Source organism: Apostichopus japonicus, chromosome 2 (assembly GCF_037975245.1).
Source record: "Apostichopus japonicus isolate 1M-3 chromosome 2, ASM3797524v1, whole genome shotgun sequence".
NCBI lineage: Eukaryota > Metazoa > Echinodermata > Holothuroidea > Aspidochirotida > Stichopodidae > Apostichopus > Apostichopus japonicus.
The window spans coordinates 20157975-20178244 of record NC_092562.1 but is presented as its reverse complement, the minus strand read 5'-3'; the positions used below and the strand labels follow the sequence as shown (position 1 = coordinate 20178244).

Here is a 20270-nt window from a genome sequence, read left to right as displayed (position 1 = left end):
CTGCTTATATGTATCAATAGTGGCTGGAGGCCTATTAAACTAGCTGTTAGAGAAATTATTTCATACCAGCAGGATTTTATTGCGTTAATAATCTAATAATAAAATGATCATGAACAGATATAATCGGAAGAGTTAATATAATAATTTATTGAATTTAAGATTTTGCTGACTAATTGAACATATTTCAGCTAATACTTCAAGTATATTCAGTTCCGGACATTTCATCAAGTCCCAGATGATGCTGAGGTGGCCGTCCATGGAGCAGGTCCATGGAGTAGGTCCATTGAGAAGGTCCAATGGGTGCATTACACACTTGCATTGTTATTCACTGAAAACTCATTGAAAATAGAAGGCTTGAAATAAAGCCAGTGTTCATCCATGATCTGATATCACATGGTTTCAAATGAGCTTAATCCTTGGGAAAGTCTATTTATGACCAGCAAACTTGTGTTTCGGAGACATGACAGTCAGTAACTGGTGGCGAGAGAAGAAAACTACTTTTATGGTTTCTGTTGGCCTCGGCTTACTCAGAAAAGTTCTGTCTGAACCCATTTGTCATCTGGGGAAGTCATAAAGTCTGTCACAAACTGCTCAATGTTACTCTTGTTAATAGTTCTTCCCTCTGCTAGGGATCCCAGGCTAAACTTCACGTAGTCAGGAAGGAAAGCAGCTCTCTGGTGATTCTCAGCTGTGACGATGCATAATCGTGGATAGATGAATAAGTCTGGTATCATGTCCTCTGTGATCAGTTTGTCATTTTCTGGAAATTTTGGAGAATGCATACAATCAGTTTTACTGCAATTTTCAAATATTATGAATGTAAATGTATAGTATGTAAATCAAGCCAGATTTTCATAACTAGTCGAATATGATCTTGACTATGGGAAAATATTTGTCTATTGAGGGCCACGATGGAGCCCAGGAACAACTACGTCCATTCTATTCATATTTCATGAAACTTGAAAAGCAATGTTCAAAGTTAATTGACTTACCAACTACATGGCGGGAGTAACCATGGGGCACGAATCGAGCGGCCCATTGGGGAAATTCATCCACATTTAGTGATGCAAATACAACTTGATTGTAAAACTTGTACGCTATATCTTGCAAATCCTGTAAACAAATGAATGACACAAAGTTAAGATTTGTTCTTTTTTGTGTATGACACAAATAACCTGTAATGGTAACCATAGGAACATTCTTTATAAGTGAATACTGTATATGGTGCAAAGCTGTGATAATAAAATATAACCTCTAATGCTAACTAACCAAAGGAACACACTTTATAAGTGAATACTGTATACGGTGCAAAGCTGTGATAATAAAATATATCCTCTGATGCTAACCAAAGGAACTCACATTTGGTCGACTCATTTTTACTGTGTGTAAATTTATACTTTTTCCAAGAGATACTGACATAAATATATACAAGTTTGCAGTATTTTTGTAATAATTACATCACAAATTGGACACGAAAACAAAAAATACCAAATAAAATGTGGCTTTTTCACTGAGTTGCTCGGAAGTTGCAAGAGTGAGTAACACCGGTAGGCCAGCAGCAAAAATTGAAGAAGAGGCTTCCTTTCCGAATCCAAGACTAGATCGATAAAAGGAAAGAGGCATTCATTAAACTGTTTGTGAGTATGATACCAAATTGTACCAGTCGAATCCTTCCTGAATTTTCAAAATTTAATAGGAATAAATATGAAATTCAAATAACTGTTCAAAGAACAGGAAGAATTGGAATATGTTTGTCAGTTCACGAATTTTTCCTATCATTTTTAACTGCAAAATGGTCTGTAGATTACACCAGGTAGAGCTTCATTAAAATTGAAATAACATTAATTGACAATAACTGAATATTCAAAAAACCATATGAATTTTTTTTTTATAAACACACACTTCTATCAAAAATTAGTAAAACAACAGCCTGAATGGAACATTCCAGACATTAAGTATATTCATGAGTTATTTTCTTGACAACTAACGATACAAACGATATAAGAACTCAATTCTCAATGTTTTTCATTCTCAATTTTTTTAATTTTTCAAGTCTAAAATTCTGCTTGAAGTCCTCCTTTAACTAACTAGGTGTATTAAACAAGATTTCACTAAATAAGTCCAGTAATGGGAATGAAGATTAGAAAATAGCAAGATTGTAGCATCTACCTACCTTCCATGTGTGTGAAAAGCGGCTGCTGTTATGTGAGTAACTGGTAACCTGGAATGATCAGTGACAAAGGACACTATGACATCGGTACATGCGGGATGATTGTCCTCGCAACGCTGTCCCGATTTCAGTTCATACCTGTGGATGAGGTTAGGAGAAGGAATTTAAATTAATTCAATAATAATAAGAAATATGAAAATAATTTAGTGAAGCCATTTCTTAACAGCTCTCTTTCCTGCCATCTCCTCTTCTCTAACCAGAAGAATATAAGACCAGTTATCCATCTCATCACCCAACTAATAGTGTTCAGTGTTCATATAAATTCAACATCATTTTAGCCTTCGTTTTCTACACCTGGACATAAAATCTGGTTGTGTTTTCAATGTTATATCTCCAAATATATGAACACAGAACAGCAGTTAAATAACAATGACGATGTATCACCTATTAACATAGGCTTACAACAGCCTACTACCATGCAGAGGTAAGTAGATCAGGGTAGTCACATTTTATCTGAAGAAAGGAAGACAATTTATGGTCTGGGGAAGAGATTCGGTTTTTTGAGGATATTTTCTTGCAAATGGTACCAAATTTTAAATTAAAAGCAATATATCTTGTAAGATTAGAATTTTTGAAGTAGGGGCCTACTACTTAATACTGTAAAAAAAATTGTGTTCAAAATGGAGTAGCTGAATGGCTAAATTAATAAAGAAAAAGTTTTTCAATGTCATTATGACAGCTTTGTTGGAAGTACCTAAATAAATCCAGACATATTGTTAAACTTCTGTGTAATTCCATCGAGATGCTCACGTAAGGTAAAAAAAATAAAGACATGTCTGAGGAAATCTAGACATACATACAGACAGACAGACAGACATATGAGTGGAAGTCAGTAAAATATGTTATAATAGTAATAAAGTGTGGAACAATTTCAAGAAGAAAGACCAGTGTGATGTGGCGGCAGTCACGGTTACGAGAAACCCAAAGAATTTCATAAAATAAAAGCAAAACGAAGGTAAACAAACCTGTGAGGAGTATGAAACTTGTGTAGTTGTATATTATCTTCATTCTGTAGAGTTGTAATCAAAGCTTTGCCCAGACTAAACACTAAAGCTGAGACATTATCCCTCCTGTGCATCTCAATCTGAAGATATTAATTGAAGTCCACACATTGATTAATTGATTGATTGATAGTATTGATTGATCGATAAAGAGATTAAATATAATTTGATTGATCTAGTAAGTTATCAAAATGTTATTCAAGATGCTTGGAGTAAAGTTAGACATCAGAATACCTATATCCTGGTTTGGAACAGATTTTGTTGATCATTTTGGTGTTTTTTCCCCCCCCTCAATGTTGAAATCCAATACCAATGCAGTTTATTAACTTTACCTTTGTAAGTGTCATTTCAAATTATGAAGAAATGGAATATACAACAAGTATTAATTTATTTTGTATACTTTTGTATGTTATTGTATACAGCCTGGCATTTAATACTTATATCAAAACTTTGTTGATGGCAAAAATGTTTATAATTGGAAATCATGCATTATTCTATCATTAAAATTCAACTGGCATATCTTCCACCCCCCCCAGTGCCCTCCACTCTCTGCATTTTAGGGCCATCTTAGTTATGATCAACAGAAATCTCATTTGGTATAGCCTGTGGTTGTCAGGTTTGGTCAAATCTGAACCAAGTTGGTGACCAAGAAGCTATACAAAATATGCATAATGCTATACAAAGTATGCAAATTGCAAAAGATGTATGACAGTTTTTGTAAACCACATGCATACTTTTGCAGTATTTTCAGAGAAATAAAAAGTCATAAACACAAAAATTGCTACACTAAATGTGAAGACTAAATTATTCCATGACCATACATGTGAAGCTGAGTTACATTTGCTTCTCTGAATTAACCTCAACACGTTATCCTATTTTTGTATTCCTTGTTTTTTTTATTACCTGGGTGACGACCATATCTTGTTCTCTTTGAGCGATCGTCGCATCTCTGCTATTTAGGTTTTCGCTAATTTCTCCATAGCAGGCAGCTTTCCCATAGAGTCTGTCACACGCAAGTTGAAAGCATTCAAAAGGATACCAGCTGTTGGGTCCAGAGATTGTCGGTAGGTACTTGCCAGCAAGGGATACAGGGTAGAGGGTGGCATGTAGAGAGATGTCGTTAATCTGAAATCAGGAAAGATGGAGTTAACTTTTTAATTAGAAATTGATGACTGATGCCTTTACAACCACCTTTTCTAGTAAACATATAATAAAATACATGTTTTCAGTCAAATTAACCTTAATTTATTATTTTACTGTTTCTTTGACCTTTCTTGAAAGTATTGATTTTAGCTGACAGTTCTGTGTCCTGACATGAGGAATGGTATTATTCTACTATTTGGTATATTTATTGTTCACAAATTCAGGCTATTGATGTGTTGAAGAAAATACTGACAATTGTAATGTAGTAAAGATGAAGTAGTATACCGCCACCTTTCTGTTATTAACTCTATATACCGTATTGGATGATCACGGACAGACTTAAAGATTAGAATATAGCACGTAGAGCATGATAACACACGTCTCTTGTTTGCTCTCTGCCTCTTTCTTCATTCTATATACATGCCCTTACCTAACATCGAAGGATATCACAGCAATGTACATATTAGGATGGACAAACATTTTCAAATCTTTTGCTTAAAAGCTATGCTGTTTTGGCCCCAAATATGCTAGATTTTCAAATATGGTAACCTTTGGTCAAAATTCATTAAAATGTTTTTTATTACCACCCTGGAGGAATTTTTACCTCACTGGAACATTCAGTCATTTTGTGTGTTCATTTAGAGTGTCTGAAAAAAAAAATTTGGAGAATAAAGACCTCCAGGAAAGTCCTTTATGAAACTTCTAGCAATTATAGTGTGCTATAATTTGGGGCCTATACTGACTACCTTTAATAGTAATTTACTGAATTCAGTCATTTTTAATCATTCACTTACCCTCCTTAACATTCCGATACCATCTTTGGTTGCATATTGCACCGTTGGGGTCGATATTTGTAAAAACCATTCCATGACAAGCTTCTCCTAAAACAAGGAATAACATTCAAAATCTCTTTTAAGAGAAACAAATTAAAAAAATAGAGAAAATTGGAATGAAAACAGTGGACTTTACATTCATTTCTTTGTTTCAGTTTTTGAAATGTGGACAGTAAATGTTATCAAAATTTGTATCCAAAGTGAACTTGAAGCAAGCAGGTTGAATCTCCTAGATGTACAATCATAATGAAATGTCTTAATAGCTTTATTTATGATTCTATATTATCAAAGTTTGTAATCAAATTGAACTTGAAGCAAGCAGGTTGAATCTCCTAGATGTACAATAATAATGAAATGTCTTATTAGCTTTATTTATGTCCCTATGTTATCAAAATTTGTATCAAAGTGATCTTTAAGCAAGCTGGTTGAATCTCCTAGATGTACAATAATAATGGAGTGTCTTATCAGCTTTATTTATGTCTCTATTGCATTTAACTTTAGGTTGGGTAAAGTTCCAACTTTATCGAAAGGAATCGTAAAGTTGACTCAATAACGATGAAGGTTGTGCATTTGTATTCTCTATTTATAAGAACTTCACATGTTATAATCCTGAATACGGCATGTCGGAGATCACAGCAAAACAGGAGAGGAGATAAGATGAAGTTCTTCCAGCCCTTAAATGTTAATTTTATCAATGGTATGAGGGTATATCACCCAAACCATCAGTGGTTAATATACAGAGTATTAAGATATCTTAGTGTTGTCATAACAGTATCCATTTTGCTGAGATAGGACATGATTTTTCATGCAGCCAGTATCATCCAAACCTTCACATTATTTTTAATAGCGGAGACACAGGTAGAAAGAACAAACAAGATTTAAAAATATGGCCCACTTAACACAATCATTCTTGTGAATGGGATGAAGATAATTCTTAAACAAAGAGCAAGCATTAAAATTTGATGGAAAAAAAAAGAAAAGAAAAGGAAATTAAACAAAAAGATTATAATCCTTGTACCGTTAATATTCCATGGTAGTCCATCCTCAGATACTGTTTGGTCAAACTCTCTGACCGGCATCTCTCCGTCCTTTGCCTACCAAAGTTTCTGTAAGCGATCAGGGTAGGAAAGCCTCTCACATTTTGGTGTTCACATGAGGCTTTATCAGATGAGCAGTTGAGAACATAAAAATCACCAGTTCCTGTAATTGATGGGTCAGTATAAAGTGATCTTGAGCACATTCTTTGGTACTTTTGCTAAAAATTATCATATATACGTGCAATAACACCATGGAAAACTATTATCATCATATTAATGCTTCCATGTTTACAGAACAATAGCATACTGGGTTGCAAATACTCATAAACTAAATAGTGCTGAGGTCCCCGGTGGGAATCCTGTCTTAGCCAAAAATATCTTACTCATTCCAAAGTTGTTTATAACATTTCCAGTAAGTTTTCCATTGTTCACTTAAAGCTATGTTGTATTGGCCCCAAATAAGCTAGATATTCAAATGTGGTCACCTTTGGTCGAAATTCTTAAACTAGTTTTTATTACAACCTTCGACATTTTCCTCACTGGGACATTCAGTCATCTTGTGTTCCTTAAAAATGTCTGAGAACAGTTTGGAGAGCAAACACCTCCAGGAAAGCACTTTTGAAAACGTCTAGCAATTATAGCGTGCTATAATTTGTGGCCTATACTGACTATCTTAAAGCTGAATTTCTCTAAAAATACCTTCCCACACCTCTCCCTGGTTTACATCAAATGAAATTGTAATGAGATCCCTGGTTGATACATGCAGTATGAAAGGAACTATGACTTCTAACTGGTGCCTCAAGCAAAGAAATGGTTATCTAGGGATCACCATGTACTAGGGATCGCTTGTATCTAGGGTACACCTGTACAGGTACACCTGTATCTATACATGATACATGTATCTAGGGATCATCAGGGATCACCATCTAGGGATCACCATGTACTAGGGATCACCTGTATCTAAGGTACACCTGTACAGGTACACCTGTATCTATACATGGTACATGTATCTAGGGATCACCAGGGATCACCATCTAGGGATCACCATGTACTAGGGATCACCTGTATCTAAGGTACACCTGTACAGGTACACCTGTATCTATACATGGTACATGTATCTAGGGATCACCATGTACTAGGGATCACCTGTATCTAGAGTACACCTGTAGAGGTACACCTGTACCTAAACATGATACATGTATCTAGGGATAACCATCTAGGGATCACCATGTACTACTAATAAGGGATGGGTAGCTCATATGTTAGAGAACAAGACATGGTTGGAATACCATTCTAGCCAAACAATTCTTTGATTGAAGAAAACATTTTAAAGTAGGATGGATGATTCCAATGTTGAATTAGCCTGATCTCAAACATTTAGTGATATATCCATCTCAGAGAAAACTAAATATGTAGTGAATATTGAAATGATGCTACTTTATAGATTTGTACTAAATTCTGACATAAAATATGACTCAGAACTCCCAAACTTTTTTGAGAATAATGACAGAGGACTTGATCCATCAAATTTGTATGGACCTCATAACACATAACATAATGATTCGCAAGGTGATTCGTCATGGAGAGAACAAAATGAAATTGGATTTATTATTTCAGCAATTTATACGTACACAAAAGAGTTAAATGATAAAAGTACTGAACTTAACAACCAAATATTGTTATTGTCATAATTATAAGTCGATAATTATTACGTTAGTATCATTCTATAGCCAATTATCAAAGAGAAATCAGCTGAGCTTTTACGTAAACAACCTTCTTGCCTTACCTAACTTTTCCAAATTTGTGGATAATTTTTCAAAGAGTGGCATATTGTTTTCACAGCTTCTGCAGGTTGACTGGATGAATGCAACCAGTGTAGTGGTGGGACTGCTCTCGTCCCAAGGTGAGGCACCACCAGAGTACGGCATCGGAGTAGATCTAGGATGTACATGTGACTGCTCGATCACTCGTTGCCAGCTATCATCTGTGAGACGGAGAAGGTTACCGATGCGAAGTTCTGCGGAGTCGGACACCTCTGAAACCTATTAAAGAAATCAAAAGAGTTTAATGACTAGTTTCAATGGAATACTTTCACAAGAGTTTTGTTTTTGCTACCAAAAAAAAAAATGACACAAATACAGCTTTTTGATTCGTGAGTTAGTGAGCAGGCTTTATAGGGAGGCCAAGATGATATATAAGATATAATACCTTGATATAAATCATACTATACCCTGGCATTTCAACATGTGGAAAACAAATAATTTATCACATCCATCAAAATGGTCTTAACATAAGTTAGATATAAGTTTAAAGAAAGGTAAAATTTACAAGCCAAAAAAATTATGCATGGTTTGAAAATTTTAAAAGGCACAGAGAGTATGAAGTAAGTCAGTGGGAAGGGAAGTCAAAAGGCTCCTCCCAATTTCAATGTCAAACATTTTATGTAACTATGTTCTTTCTCTCCCACCCCTCTTCCCCCCCCCCACCATCCCATCCCTCTTCAAGAAAAGGAAAATGATACAGATACACACACACACATGCATACACACATATTTGTATTACATTCCAACCGAGGACCCCATTGTATTTTCCATTGTTCAAATCCACGTACCCTAACCTTAACAATACCCCATACAATAGAATTCTTCCGAGGACTTGGTGATTCTTTTGAAATCACAACCGAGGACCTGGAATTCTTTTGTTCAAGTCCTCGGTCAGATAGAAAAACAAACGCACCCACACAGGCTTCCTTTCATCACAATTATTAAGACAGCAATCAAACTGACAGAAACATGTAAACAAGAAACTTGAACTTATAGGAATTGTTGAGATATAGATTTTGCAAGAGTTAGAAAAAGAAAAAAAAATTGGAGGGCTTCAAATGTACAGGAATTCTTTTGCTGTGTAGTACACACACCTTTCTGTTGATTTGAAACAAAAACTTTCTTCTTTTCATTTTCCAGAAATTATAAAAATGATCAGAGAGGATAATTTACCCCATTTTTGTCGTCTCCATCTTGAGACATCAAGTCGGTTTGGTTGATGAAACGGTCACCATCGTGGTGGCTGGTGAGATGCTGTAATATATTATCATTACTCTCTTCATCTTCCCAGGAGACAAAGGATTGATTGGAATTTCCAAAACAGTGAGGCTGATGCATTGTGACTCCTACGAAGGACTGAAGAAACGATCAAGAAGAAAATTAATTAATTACTTTAATTAGGTCATGTTAACTCAAAACAGTGAGGCTGATGCATTGTCACTCCTACGAAGGACTGAGAAAATGATCAAGAGGAAAAATAATAAATTAACAAACTAAAAAATACTTTTAAAAAAACTAGCTAAAAAAAAACTAACTAAAAAAAATTTTTTTTTTTTAAATTAATAAACTAATTAATTACGCCATGTTAACTCAAAACAGTGACGCTGTTGCATTGTCACTTCTACGAAGGACTGAATACATGATCAAGAGGAAATTGTCATCTTTTTCTGGTAAGAGAGTTCTACCTACGTATAGTATAAAAAATTAAAAAAACAAGAGGCTGCAGCAGCTGCAAGATCTCCTGCAGCAAGGCGGGATCATAAGTCAAACAATAAACAATCATCTCAGCAGCAGCAGTGCCTATTGTGTGACACTGAATATGAGCACAAAAGAACATGCCCTATGCAGCCTGCTGCATTATGCTGCAGCCCGCTACACGTCCTACTTTTTACATGGCGCCTTAAATTATTTTAATTACCTTGTACTAAATGTTATCACATTTAGTCAACATTTTACAGTTGTTTAGCAATTGGTTACAAGCACTTGTAAAGAAAAACATTTGCAAAGCACTTTGGAGTATCAGGATGTAGACATTTCAGTATCATGTTAGTTTATAATAATTAGTTCATAATAAATCAGAATACTTCATATATTTATTTAAATCTCTGGTTATATTTTGAAAGTCCAACCAACAAGAGATACAAGAGTATTCTCAGTCAAATTCTCTTAGAATCAGCTTCAATCATATTTTGCTCTTCATTTTATATTATTTCTTCAAAAATAGTTTTGTCTTCAATTTTTACTCATCTAACCTACCCTCCTTTGTTGTTATTGTTGATAATAGGACACTTTGTACTTAAAAAACAAATAGAGATACAGTTTTCAAATATTATTTAGCAATATTCATTAGCTTACCTGACAGTTATCCTCCATCTCCCATGGAATATATTCTACAATATTTCCTTCTCTGTCTGTCATATGCAATTCCAGCGAGTGAAGAAAGTTACTGATTTCCCAAGGGGTAGGTCTCGTTTTGAGAGCCTCTTGATGAACTTCGAAACCTGTTATAAAAGACAAAGTAGTCCATTGTTGAAATCAGTGAAACTATTAAAAACTATTTCAGAGAAACTTCTATTGGAGAGTGTAAGATTCAATACCTGTGGCCTCAAAATTCCAAGTATCAGCTGTAACCTTTTGAATATTCAGGAATTATGTTGGAGATGATCCCCTAACATGTAGTAATGAGAGGAAGAAATATATAAATAATTCATATATATCTTGGTTCAATACCTTTAAAATAATGATCCTTTCCAAAGTTATCATTTTCTGCAAAAGAATTACAGAAGTGAATAAAGCCTAAGGGGTATGTTGTGTCAAAGACCCTAACAGACCTTATGGGTCATCAGTAATTTTTTTTCCCTAATTTTTCCAACAAAACTTTCCTGGAGGTTCTGTCTCTCCAAATTATTCCTAGACAAAGGGACAGGTTGAATTGGACAATTAAATGTGCCATTTTTAAGGCGAAATGCTTAAAAAATATGACATATAGCATCGGTGACCATTTTTTATAATTTCTAGCAGATCTGGAGGCAATTCTGATGACCTTTGACATGAAGAGTCTTGCAACAGCTCTGGCTGAGGGTATTAATTTTCAGTTCATACACATATCTTTGAGTAGATAACGTTAACGGTTCATACCTGTAGGTGTCTCCGTCTTCCAGATCAAGACGCAAGAAGGTAGCTTAGTGATATGTTTAGGATGGATATGCTTGGACAAAACTGAAAAGAGAGAAACATAGTTAAGTCTCAAATCATGAACAAAGTAATCAGGAATATTATGTTTACACAGGTTATGACAGCTGATGTAACAAAGAAAAAACCATTGTCGTCTTTCACTTTTACTTGTGAGAAAATTAACAAAAAAATTAAAAGAAATTTTTATGACCTATTATTTAAGGCTGTATGTGTTAAGATAATAAAATATTGAAGTGACTTGGATTTGGTTAATAAAAACCACTTGTTTAGTTTATGATATCTCTATTATTGGGATATTTAACATGCTCTTGTTCCATACAGGAAATGTTTGTGAATACCTCAAAATTTTATTCTTGAAGCTAATTAAATGAAATCCACACTTAACAGTCAGTTGGTTACTTTGTCACTGATTTTTTATTTATTTATATTATATTTCGGCGTTTATAATCCACAATTATTTTTGCATAACTCAAGATTTTCCATGATGCTTTTCCATGTCATGCCCTTTCCAGATACCTTCTGCTTTCATGAATTTTCCATGATTTCCATGTCAAAAGAATTAAGTTCTGCAAGACTAACCAACTGTTTAAAACAACAAACTTACTTTCTCTTTCTTTCTCCACATCGACAAAACCAAATTTTAAGTCTTCCTGTAGACTGCTAAGGATTTTTGCTGCCGACGAGAAAGTTCTGAGGAAGTCGAGATTACGGTCAGCCCAGACAGCATGAAAGCACATCAGATACTTGGTAGAGGTGTCAGTAGACTGTAGCCAGGAGTGAAATAAATCCTGAGAAAATCATACAGAAGATTGATTTTGATTAGATATTTGGAAGGATGTGTAGTTATTTGAATATTCTCAAAATACTGGACAGCTTTGTGCGAGGTATGCAAATAAGGTGTTGTGTCAAAGGTTGTGAAACACTGTTAGTTTATGAAGTGTCTTTGTTAGTTGGTGTTAGGTTAGCTTAACTACCACAAAGACGGGTATATATGATAAATATTAAAATACAAGGGAACCTTAATCAATTCAGTTCAATGACTTTGCTATTTATCGTTTCTTAACTGAATACCCTAATGAGACCTTTTCTTATTTTATTTCAGAATTTGTTTCCAAATGTTCAAACTTGAAACATCTGATGGTGTTCCTCTGCTAGATTCATGTACTAACTACAGTTACTAGTGCAATCTTTGGTACCAATGTTGCAAAGCATTTTGTTCTCATCCAGCAAAGTGCATTAAAATTATTACCACATACAATTTCTGCTGTAAATATCATATGCAGAGAAGGCAAGATCTACGAGCATCACTGTCATGCAGCTATCGTAAAATATTTTAGAACTACTTAGATTAGAACTGATGTATTTATTGATATTGGTCATAGCAACCAATGATTCTTGTTAACTTACCTCTGTTATAATATCCACAGCGACTGAAGTTTGAGTTATTAGCATTTCCTCAATCCTCTGCAGAAATTTAAATGGACCGTCCACTCGAGAAATGGTTCTCTCCTCTTTTACTACAAGTAGGAAGCAAAAAGTGCCAAAACAGGGATAATCATTTAAATAGTATGAGAAATGAAGTTCTTTGGCATACTAGACCTTTAAAGTCCTTCATGCAGCCCTAACAAAACTTTTGAGACACAGGTCACTAGGACGGTATTTCTCCTCCACTGTTTCACATTTCTTCAGACCAAGATTGGTGCGTTATTACGCACTAGGCATACAGATTACTTAGCAGATTACCATGGGTTCCACTCTCTCTGAACATGAAGAGACTTTACTAACAAACTGTCCTATGCATTTTTGACAACCTTAGACCAGAAAATAATTTCAGTACATATGTTTGCACACAGGCTTACAAAACTTTGTTCTGCACATTTAAGGAGGGGGCACAAGGTTGTCCTAATGGATTAACTTCTAGAAAAGAGTACATCACAGCCAGGTTAAGAAACTGAATGGCCAATTACCCCTTGGTAGCTAACAGTGTTTGTTATTCCGAGACACCAAATTTACCACCTATTTAAAATGCTCTGTACCATCGGTTAGATTACTGAGCTGGTAACTACTTATGGCCACGGTTTGTCTCGGTAATAAGTGAAAACCAACCAGCTGCTTTAATATACAGGCTAAAGTATTTAATACTCAAGTAATGAAGTAATCAAAAACACTCACCATTAAACAGTATAGCTGAAGGTGATTCTTTGATCAAAAATTTTTCTGGCAATGAGTTTGTCTCCTCTTTGGCGTTACCATGGAAATGATGAATAAAGAAAGCGATGGAATCAAATTCACTTCTTAACTGTAGATAAAAACAAGGTTGAAATAAATCACAGTTGGTTAAATGTTTAAGGATATGTTATGACACATCATATTAGGTATCACAAAGAGTAAACATGGTTGAAATAATAATGCAATAGATATGGCAATTATTAATAGAGTTATTCTTTGCTAGTCATTCATATGTCCTACATTTCCCAACATCATTTTTTTTATATGAAAATACATAAACATGTATAATTGTTCCATTGTAGTTGCAGTGAAAAGATGCATATTTATTTCTTTTTTTATTCAAAATGAATCCATGAAGAAATTGTTATATGTTCACAAATCTAACATATGACACACTGCAAAACACAAATAATTTTTGAAAAAAAGTATTAGCATATGTACAAAGGCCCTATGTGGCTCTGTGAAGTCACCTTTGGACTAGAAGAAGAAGATTTGACTGATTTGTTTCTACGGTAACTTGCTCATCATCAACATCTGTATCACATTTGATTTTGTTGTTTGGTTGTTCTTTTTTTTACCTTCTGCATGTCTTCTTGTGATAGACTTTGGATCGTGATGTCCGGAAGAAACACAATCAGTGTCAATGACTCTGGTGATTCATATAAATCTTTCTCCTCAGTCAAAAGTGGAATTCTTGATTCGTAAATATGCAACTGTAAAAGACACAAAGAAAAGCAAAAATTTAAAAAAAATGAAAAAGAACTGAAAAGTTACTATAGGCTAAACTGAATGACTTAAAGATGCCTTTTGATTAACTCTGATATCAACTCATACATCCTTATATATTCATTGCTTTAGTAGTTGTTATCTAAAAAAAAGAATTCAATAATAGCTGATATTCCCTCAAAAATAATCCATCTATTGTATTGGCCTATTTCTTCCCATTACTCAGTTAATTCCTACCAGGCTGGCTGGATTTTTCATGCCAGAGGATCAGTGTTCTCTTTGGAACTATAAGAAATGTATTTACAGATTTGCAACCCTGAGGGAGTAACAGTACTTTAGTTAATTGACCATCACTTGGTGCTGCCACACCATAATCAAAGGTTATGTTGCTTTTAAACTCAGGCCTATAGTTATTGCCTATCACAATAGAATCAATCTTACACCTTGTTTAGCAATCAGCAACACCATGTTTTACCAAAACTTGTAGAATCTTAATCTGAGGATGGACGGAGATAGGTAGCAATACCACCTCTGATCTGATGCTGTAAATATACATGGGCTAATATATCAGCTATGTTCTTACACAAATTGTGTTGGGACCCTACCATCATCACCCATCCTCCCCCCCCCTGCCTTCCCAACACCCCCTTCTGACCTTCCATGATGGATGTTCCAAACATGGGTGGCTTTGCTTTCTGACGTTGTCAGTATCAAAGAGCTAATTACCACTTCACTAAGAAGGTTCTTTAAAGCTCTCTGTGTCCAAGGTCCTGCAAACACCTGATTATTTGACCAGTAGGAGTAGAACCGAATGGCGGGCACTTGTGAAGGTAAAGAATTTGAAGGTTCATTCTAGGAAGAAGAAAAAAAACAAGATTTACTGCGGTACCTCACTTAATTTAAAGTACATTGAACAGTTTAAGAAAGCAGCCCTTTAATGTCTCCCACTTTACTTTGATGTGAAATATGACTGCAAGAATCTACCTGTTACATGTAGGTAAGGAGGAATGTTAGGCTGATGAGGTGCAAATATCAGGGTGGACTCACCTTTTTAATGATAAATTTCCCAAACTTTGCATCCCAATGTTGGCTAACTTGTTGTTTCAACTTCATAAAAAACTTCATGGCGGAGGGACAGCCTGTTAAAGACAACAATTAAATTAATATTAAGACATGAAAGTATATTTGATTTCAGGTAGTGTAAGCTGTAATTATTTGAATTACAATGATAATGGTAATTCAAATGCTCAAATCACATGGGATTACTAAAAATGGCAGCTAACTGGAATATTCTTTCCCGAATACCTGCTCAGAACAGTGAACTTAACCAATAACTAAATTAACATAACTTAACGATAACTAACTTAACATAACTCAATTTGAATCTTACACACTATATAGGCCCAAAATCAGCACATAATCACATAATTATGAAACATTAACGATATTATAGTTGTAATACACAGGTATACTTTTAATTAGGGAATTATTTTACCAAAACGTTACTTAAGTTCAGTCTATCAGTGAATTTATGGATCACACACATGTTTGTATACATGTACAAGTGAGATGTAAGCATTCACAGAATTTAACAGAGAGCTTTCTGATATTTTACAGAATTTCTATCTACTTTATAATCATGCACTCTAGTTACTATAGTAACTCACCTCCATGTTCTCTCATGAAGAGCACACAAAGAACTTCATCTTTGGTTTTACTGACGACCAATTCCGAGGGTGATACATCGGGCAAGTGATACCGTGACTCTGTATTGAAAAGCAACATTTATGTTAATTCTTCATTGATGGTTAACTGAAAGTATGCATGAAACATGATGCCTTTTCTAGCAATAGCAGTGAACAGAAAATATCAAATGGCACACCCTCAATTTGTAAAATGACATTGCTTAATTGGGCATTGCTGGCCAGCATGAATTCATTGCATGTTTTTTGATCAGGGACAGATCTAGAGCATTCTTTTATAGGCCTAAAAAATTACAATGACATGATTGACTCAAGGTATCAATTGAATTTAGCAACTGACTGACCACAGGACATCCATCACTATGTTATTATTGTTTTACCTTTGGACTAATTGAGACAAAGAGATCTATGGCTATCGGGGATCTAATGCATTCCATAGGACCAGCAGACAGCAACAACTTTGGCTTAAGTGAGCATGACCTCACCATTGTGAAGCAACTAAAGCTGGCTTTGAAAACTCATCCATTAACATTAAAAATATGAGCATTTTAACAGTTTGGTGCAATAACAAAAGTTGCCAAGTTGTTTCTATAGGTTGAGACTTTTTACACCAGGTCTATGACATTCACATTCCCAAATTGCATACATGCGACCATGAGAAAGAAGGTTTTAGACTTGCATCCAAACAATTTTCAATGATGGAGCATGAAGCTTTACTTTTTTTTTTTTCCATTTTGCATTATTATGTTTATTCATCATTGCAATGTACAGTACCTGGTATTTACTGCATTAACTCCTACTGAAACTGACACATATACTGTAGGATGGTGTACAATAACTTAATGATGCTAATTAGACCTCCTTAACTTATATCCTTCAACAATGTGACTTCATTGATGGTAAGATCAGACTCTGCCAGAATGAGATTTTTAATACTTGTAAAATTAAGTCTCCAAGAAATAATGTATCCAGAATCACATTGAAGAAAAGGCTGCAAAATGGACAAATTTCTATATACAAATCCAATATATATCTATAGCAGTTCCTTAATACACAGAAACCATGTATACAGTAGTATTGTCATCAAAATCTGTATTGTACAGCACTGGGTAATTAGTGTACTAATGGAATGTCTCTGAGGTCTCTTGTTATGCAAAGTAGTTGGGTCTAACAGGTTATGTGTAACTAATGAAAAGATTTCTATTGTAAGTAGGGAGTACAGCTGCATATAATTCAGGTATGCATGGTCACTTTATATGTATAGCAGTAGTTGTGTATTAGTTGTGAAGCAGTAGAGTGGTCAGTTCAGGATGAGAAATCAAAGGGTTCTGTTTGTGCCCAGGTTCGATCTTGGGTGACTTTCCATAAAAGTACCTGTTGCCAGGATAGTGCAAATACATTCCCTTCTTGGCCTTTTGGCTAAGATCATGTGTAGGAATTGTGATACACACCTGATGAAAATCACACAGTCACAGTCTTGATGCAAGGGGACTGGGGCTGAGAGCAGATCAGTCATTTAGTTGTTTGGTTTGTCGTTCACAGGTTCTTAACCTACTGTAGGTGACTTTTCTTGAGAAGTATTTTATATTGGGTGTTTAAGTTTGTTCTTTCTAAGTTGCTATTCTGTACATAACAATTTGCTTGTTCTTTTATAGTCTAGTAAGTATTATTCTAAACTGAAAACTATAATTCTATACTGTAAACTCTCCTCTTGTGTAGTAATTTGTGTCTGACCTTGGGTGGAAATCAAGAAAAGTGTCAACATAAAATCCGGATTGTTCTTTGGGGAGATGACTTAGCCTATTAGCGGCCAAGAACTTCACTATAAAAGTCCCGACTTGAATTTGTTTACAGTATTTTATCAAACCTATAGCCCTCATAACTGCCACAGACTGGAAAATCTGAACACTAAATTATTCCCTAGTCTCACTCTCATGTTAAAATGATTGAAGCAAGGAAAACTTTCCCGAACATTGCACATAAAGGGGAAAATAATTTATGTTCATATTTTCAGGATAGCCACACTTTTCACAGATTCTATATGGCTTAAAACTGCATTCCAAAATGTGGTTTCAGAGTAACTACAGTGCAACAGTGCAGCTGGCTATATGAGTATGCAAAATAGGGGACACGTCTGGCCTGGCCTGGCCTGGCCTGCATAGGGGAAGTTGTATCCCTGATAATGTGAGAAAAAAATTTGCAAGGATTGGTAAAGGTGTAATAAGCCTAAGCCTATATGACGTTTTCTGGAGAACTTGCAATTAATGCTTAAGTAAAAATTTAGGGTTGGCAGTCTAAATCTAAGATGGTCTCAGCTGGCTCCTTTTTCTCTATGATTTAGTAAAATTTATCCATCAACTACATTATTCTTAGAAGTTTCATATAGAAGTTTGATTAGAGTTAGACCAAATAACATATATTTGTATGTGTTAAGGTCCTGAGTTAGCCCTAGCTGTCACCTACTGTAGCAAATGATATTTCCCTAAATTCAGTCTTGTTCTCGTTTCAAGTGCTGAAAAAAAAACTGGTATATGGGTATAAACTATTTCATGAAAGTGGTAGACTGATGTTTCTGCCTTTGAATTTGATATCAACACTAGTTCTTTCATGAAAACTACATCGATTAAAAGTTTTGGGTAGGAGTTTTGGCGCATGTGGGTGGTGGACACAAATCTTAAACTTTCCATGGCCTGATAGCGGGTCTGTGTAGTGTTAACAACACTATAACATTGTTATATAGTTATATAGTTATATACTAGGCATGCGATCATCATTTTTTAATATTCACTTTCCAAAATCATACATTAAAGAGTCTAAATCTTTCATAGAAATTAATGCAGTCAATCCAATTAAAATATACGTAGTGTTTTGTATGCAGCATGGTTCAGTATGAAAATTCACTCGAGATTTGCCGAAATTTTACCAGGAACATACCAAGATTTCGCTGAACTAGGCCTAACGTTAGTCCTAGGGCTTGCACTCTAGCCTAAGAACGAATGCCCCAAAGCAGAAAATCGCTGAGCTTACATTAAAATGGACAATAACGGGATGAAATAAAGTATCAATTACAAATGTCAAATTACCATTACTGCAGCTAGTCGACGACTGAAATGCATATATGAGTAAAGCGACACTTATAAAATATCGGATCGTCATGGTAACAGACGCTAAATTTTCGATGTTACTCCTCCATGCGCTATTATACATCACGTCAACGTTAGGAACTTTACACGATGGTATTCAACCTGGTGCGAGAGGAGAATCGTCAGTACAGAACCTCAAACTTACCAACATCAAAGGATGAAATTTATTCACTACACGAAGTAGCACCACACAAAAGAAAACATTTCACTTTACAAAACTGGCCTTGTATCAAGTACCACAGCACTTCTGATAAGACCACACCCCAATTCTTTCTTTCCTTCAGCCCCCTCCCCAAAGATCCACTTCTACTTATCTCTCCATTTTAAGAAAAAGCATCGCTATCAAGTGAATGGTGAAGTCTCACATTGAAGAGAACCCAGCATGGCAGCTTTGATTTGTGATTTTAAACAGACATATAGAGTATCATAGCTGGTTGGACCATCGGTGCTTTATTTCATTCCTAATGCAATTGATGTTCTACCTTAGTAACTGTGATGAAGTGACATTCTGATCTTTTCAGCAATGAACTGTGGGGCCTGATAATTCTAATGTCAGCTTTTTTTTCATAGGCATGGAGGAGTAGAAGACACAAAACTTAAATGACCAATAAAAGAACATCACGGGAAATACAGAAGGAAATCAAAGAAAATAATGGGAAACTGCATACTCAGTTGTAATATCAAAATGCATGGTATTCACAACATTATATACAGATAAGTGATTGGCCAGTTGCATTTACAAAATAACTTTCCTCCATATCATAAAGTGTATTACCACAGTAAATATATAGCTCCCAAATTTTCCTGATGTAAATGCTGGTCATCATACATGTGATCTACAAAAAAGGGGAAGGAGACGCAGTGAGGGGGAGTGCTTTCTCGCCTTTTGCATGCACGGGTACCCTAACTTGCTGGTTGCAGTCAACTTGGTAACTATGCAAATATCACAAGAAAGTTGGATAAATGTGACAACAGCTGGTTACTATCTTCATAAAGCCTGCAACTTGTTTAAAAAAAAATGGTTAAACTAGACCTATTACAGTTTCACATGATATGTACCAAGCCTAGCCCCAATGCATGTAATAATCCAGCCAAAGTATTCATGACCATGAACCCGATGAAGGTAACAAGTACCGGCAACCTCACCTCATGGAGTGTGAAAAAGTACGTCGAAGAGTTGGTACAGGCCTTTAAACCACTAGTACTA

General features: G+C 35.1%; 1 protein-coding gene across 2 annotated transcripts; it reads right to left on the bottom strand.

The window, feature by feature from the left end:
• Positions 1-524: 524 nt before the first annotated feature.
• Positions 525-19143, bottom strand: LOC139981500 (uncharacterized). 2 transcript variants are annotated; one of them, XM_071993937.1, is made up of 20 exons: positions 19004-19143; positions 15885-15983; positions 15265-15356; positions 14944-15069; positions 14070-14204; positions 13435-13561; positions 12670-12779; positions 11867-12050; positions 11206-11286; positions 10423-10568; positions 9241-9423; positions 8031-8286; positions 6226-6407; positions 5169-5255; positions 4135-4356; positions 3196-3314; positions 2174-2308; positions 1489-1597; positions 993-1113; positions 525-760 (listed from the first exon to the last, which is right to left on the bottom strand). In XM_071993937.1, the coding sequence occupies exons 1-20, from the start codon at positions 19125-19127 to the stop codon at positions 528-530; spliced, it is 2871 nt and encodes a 956-aa protein (XP_071850038.1). In that variant the 5' UTR covers positions 19128-19143; the 3' UTR covers positions 525-527. The 2 variants fall into 2 exon arrangements, with proteins under 2 accessions (XP_071850038.1, XP_071850047.1); XM_071993946.1 differs by lacking the exon at positions 19004-19143 and adding an exon at positions 16695-17002.
• Between the last annotated feature and the right edge of the window lie 1127 nt (positions 19144-20270).

Bases quoted from the DNA above. Each gene is read 5' to 3' on its own strand.
- LOC139981500 (XM_071993937.1), bottom strand. From the start codon at position 19,127: ATGTATAATAGCGCATGGAGGAGTAACATCGAAAATTTAGCGTCTGTT. The intron at 14,205-14,943 runs GTAATTAGCTCT...TGTCTTTTACAG, and splicing joins AGAACCTTCTTAGTGAAGTG to TTGCATATTTACGAATCAAG. The intron at 761-992 runs GTAAGTCAATTA...CAAAATTTCCAG, and splicing joins TTACTCCCGCCATGTAGTTG to AAAATGACAAACTGATCACA.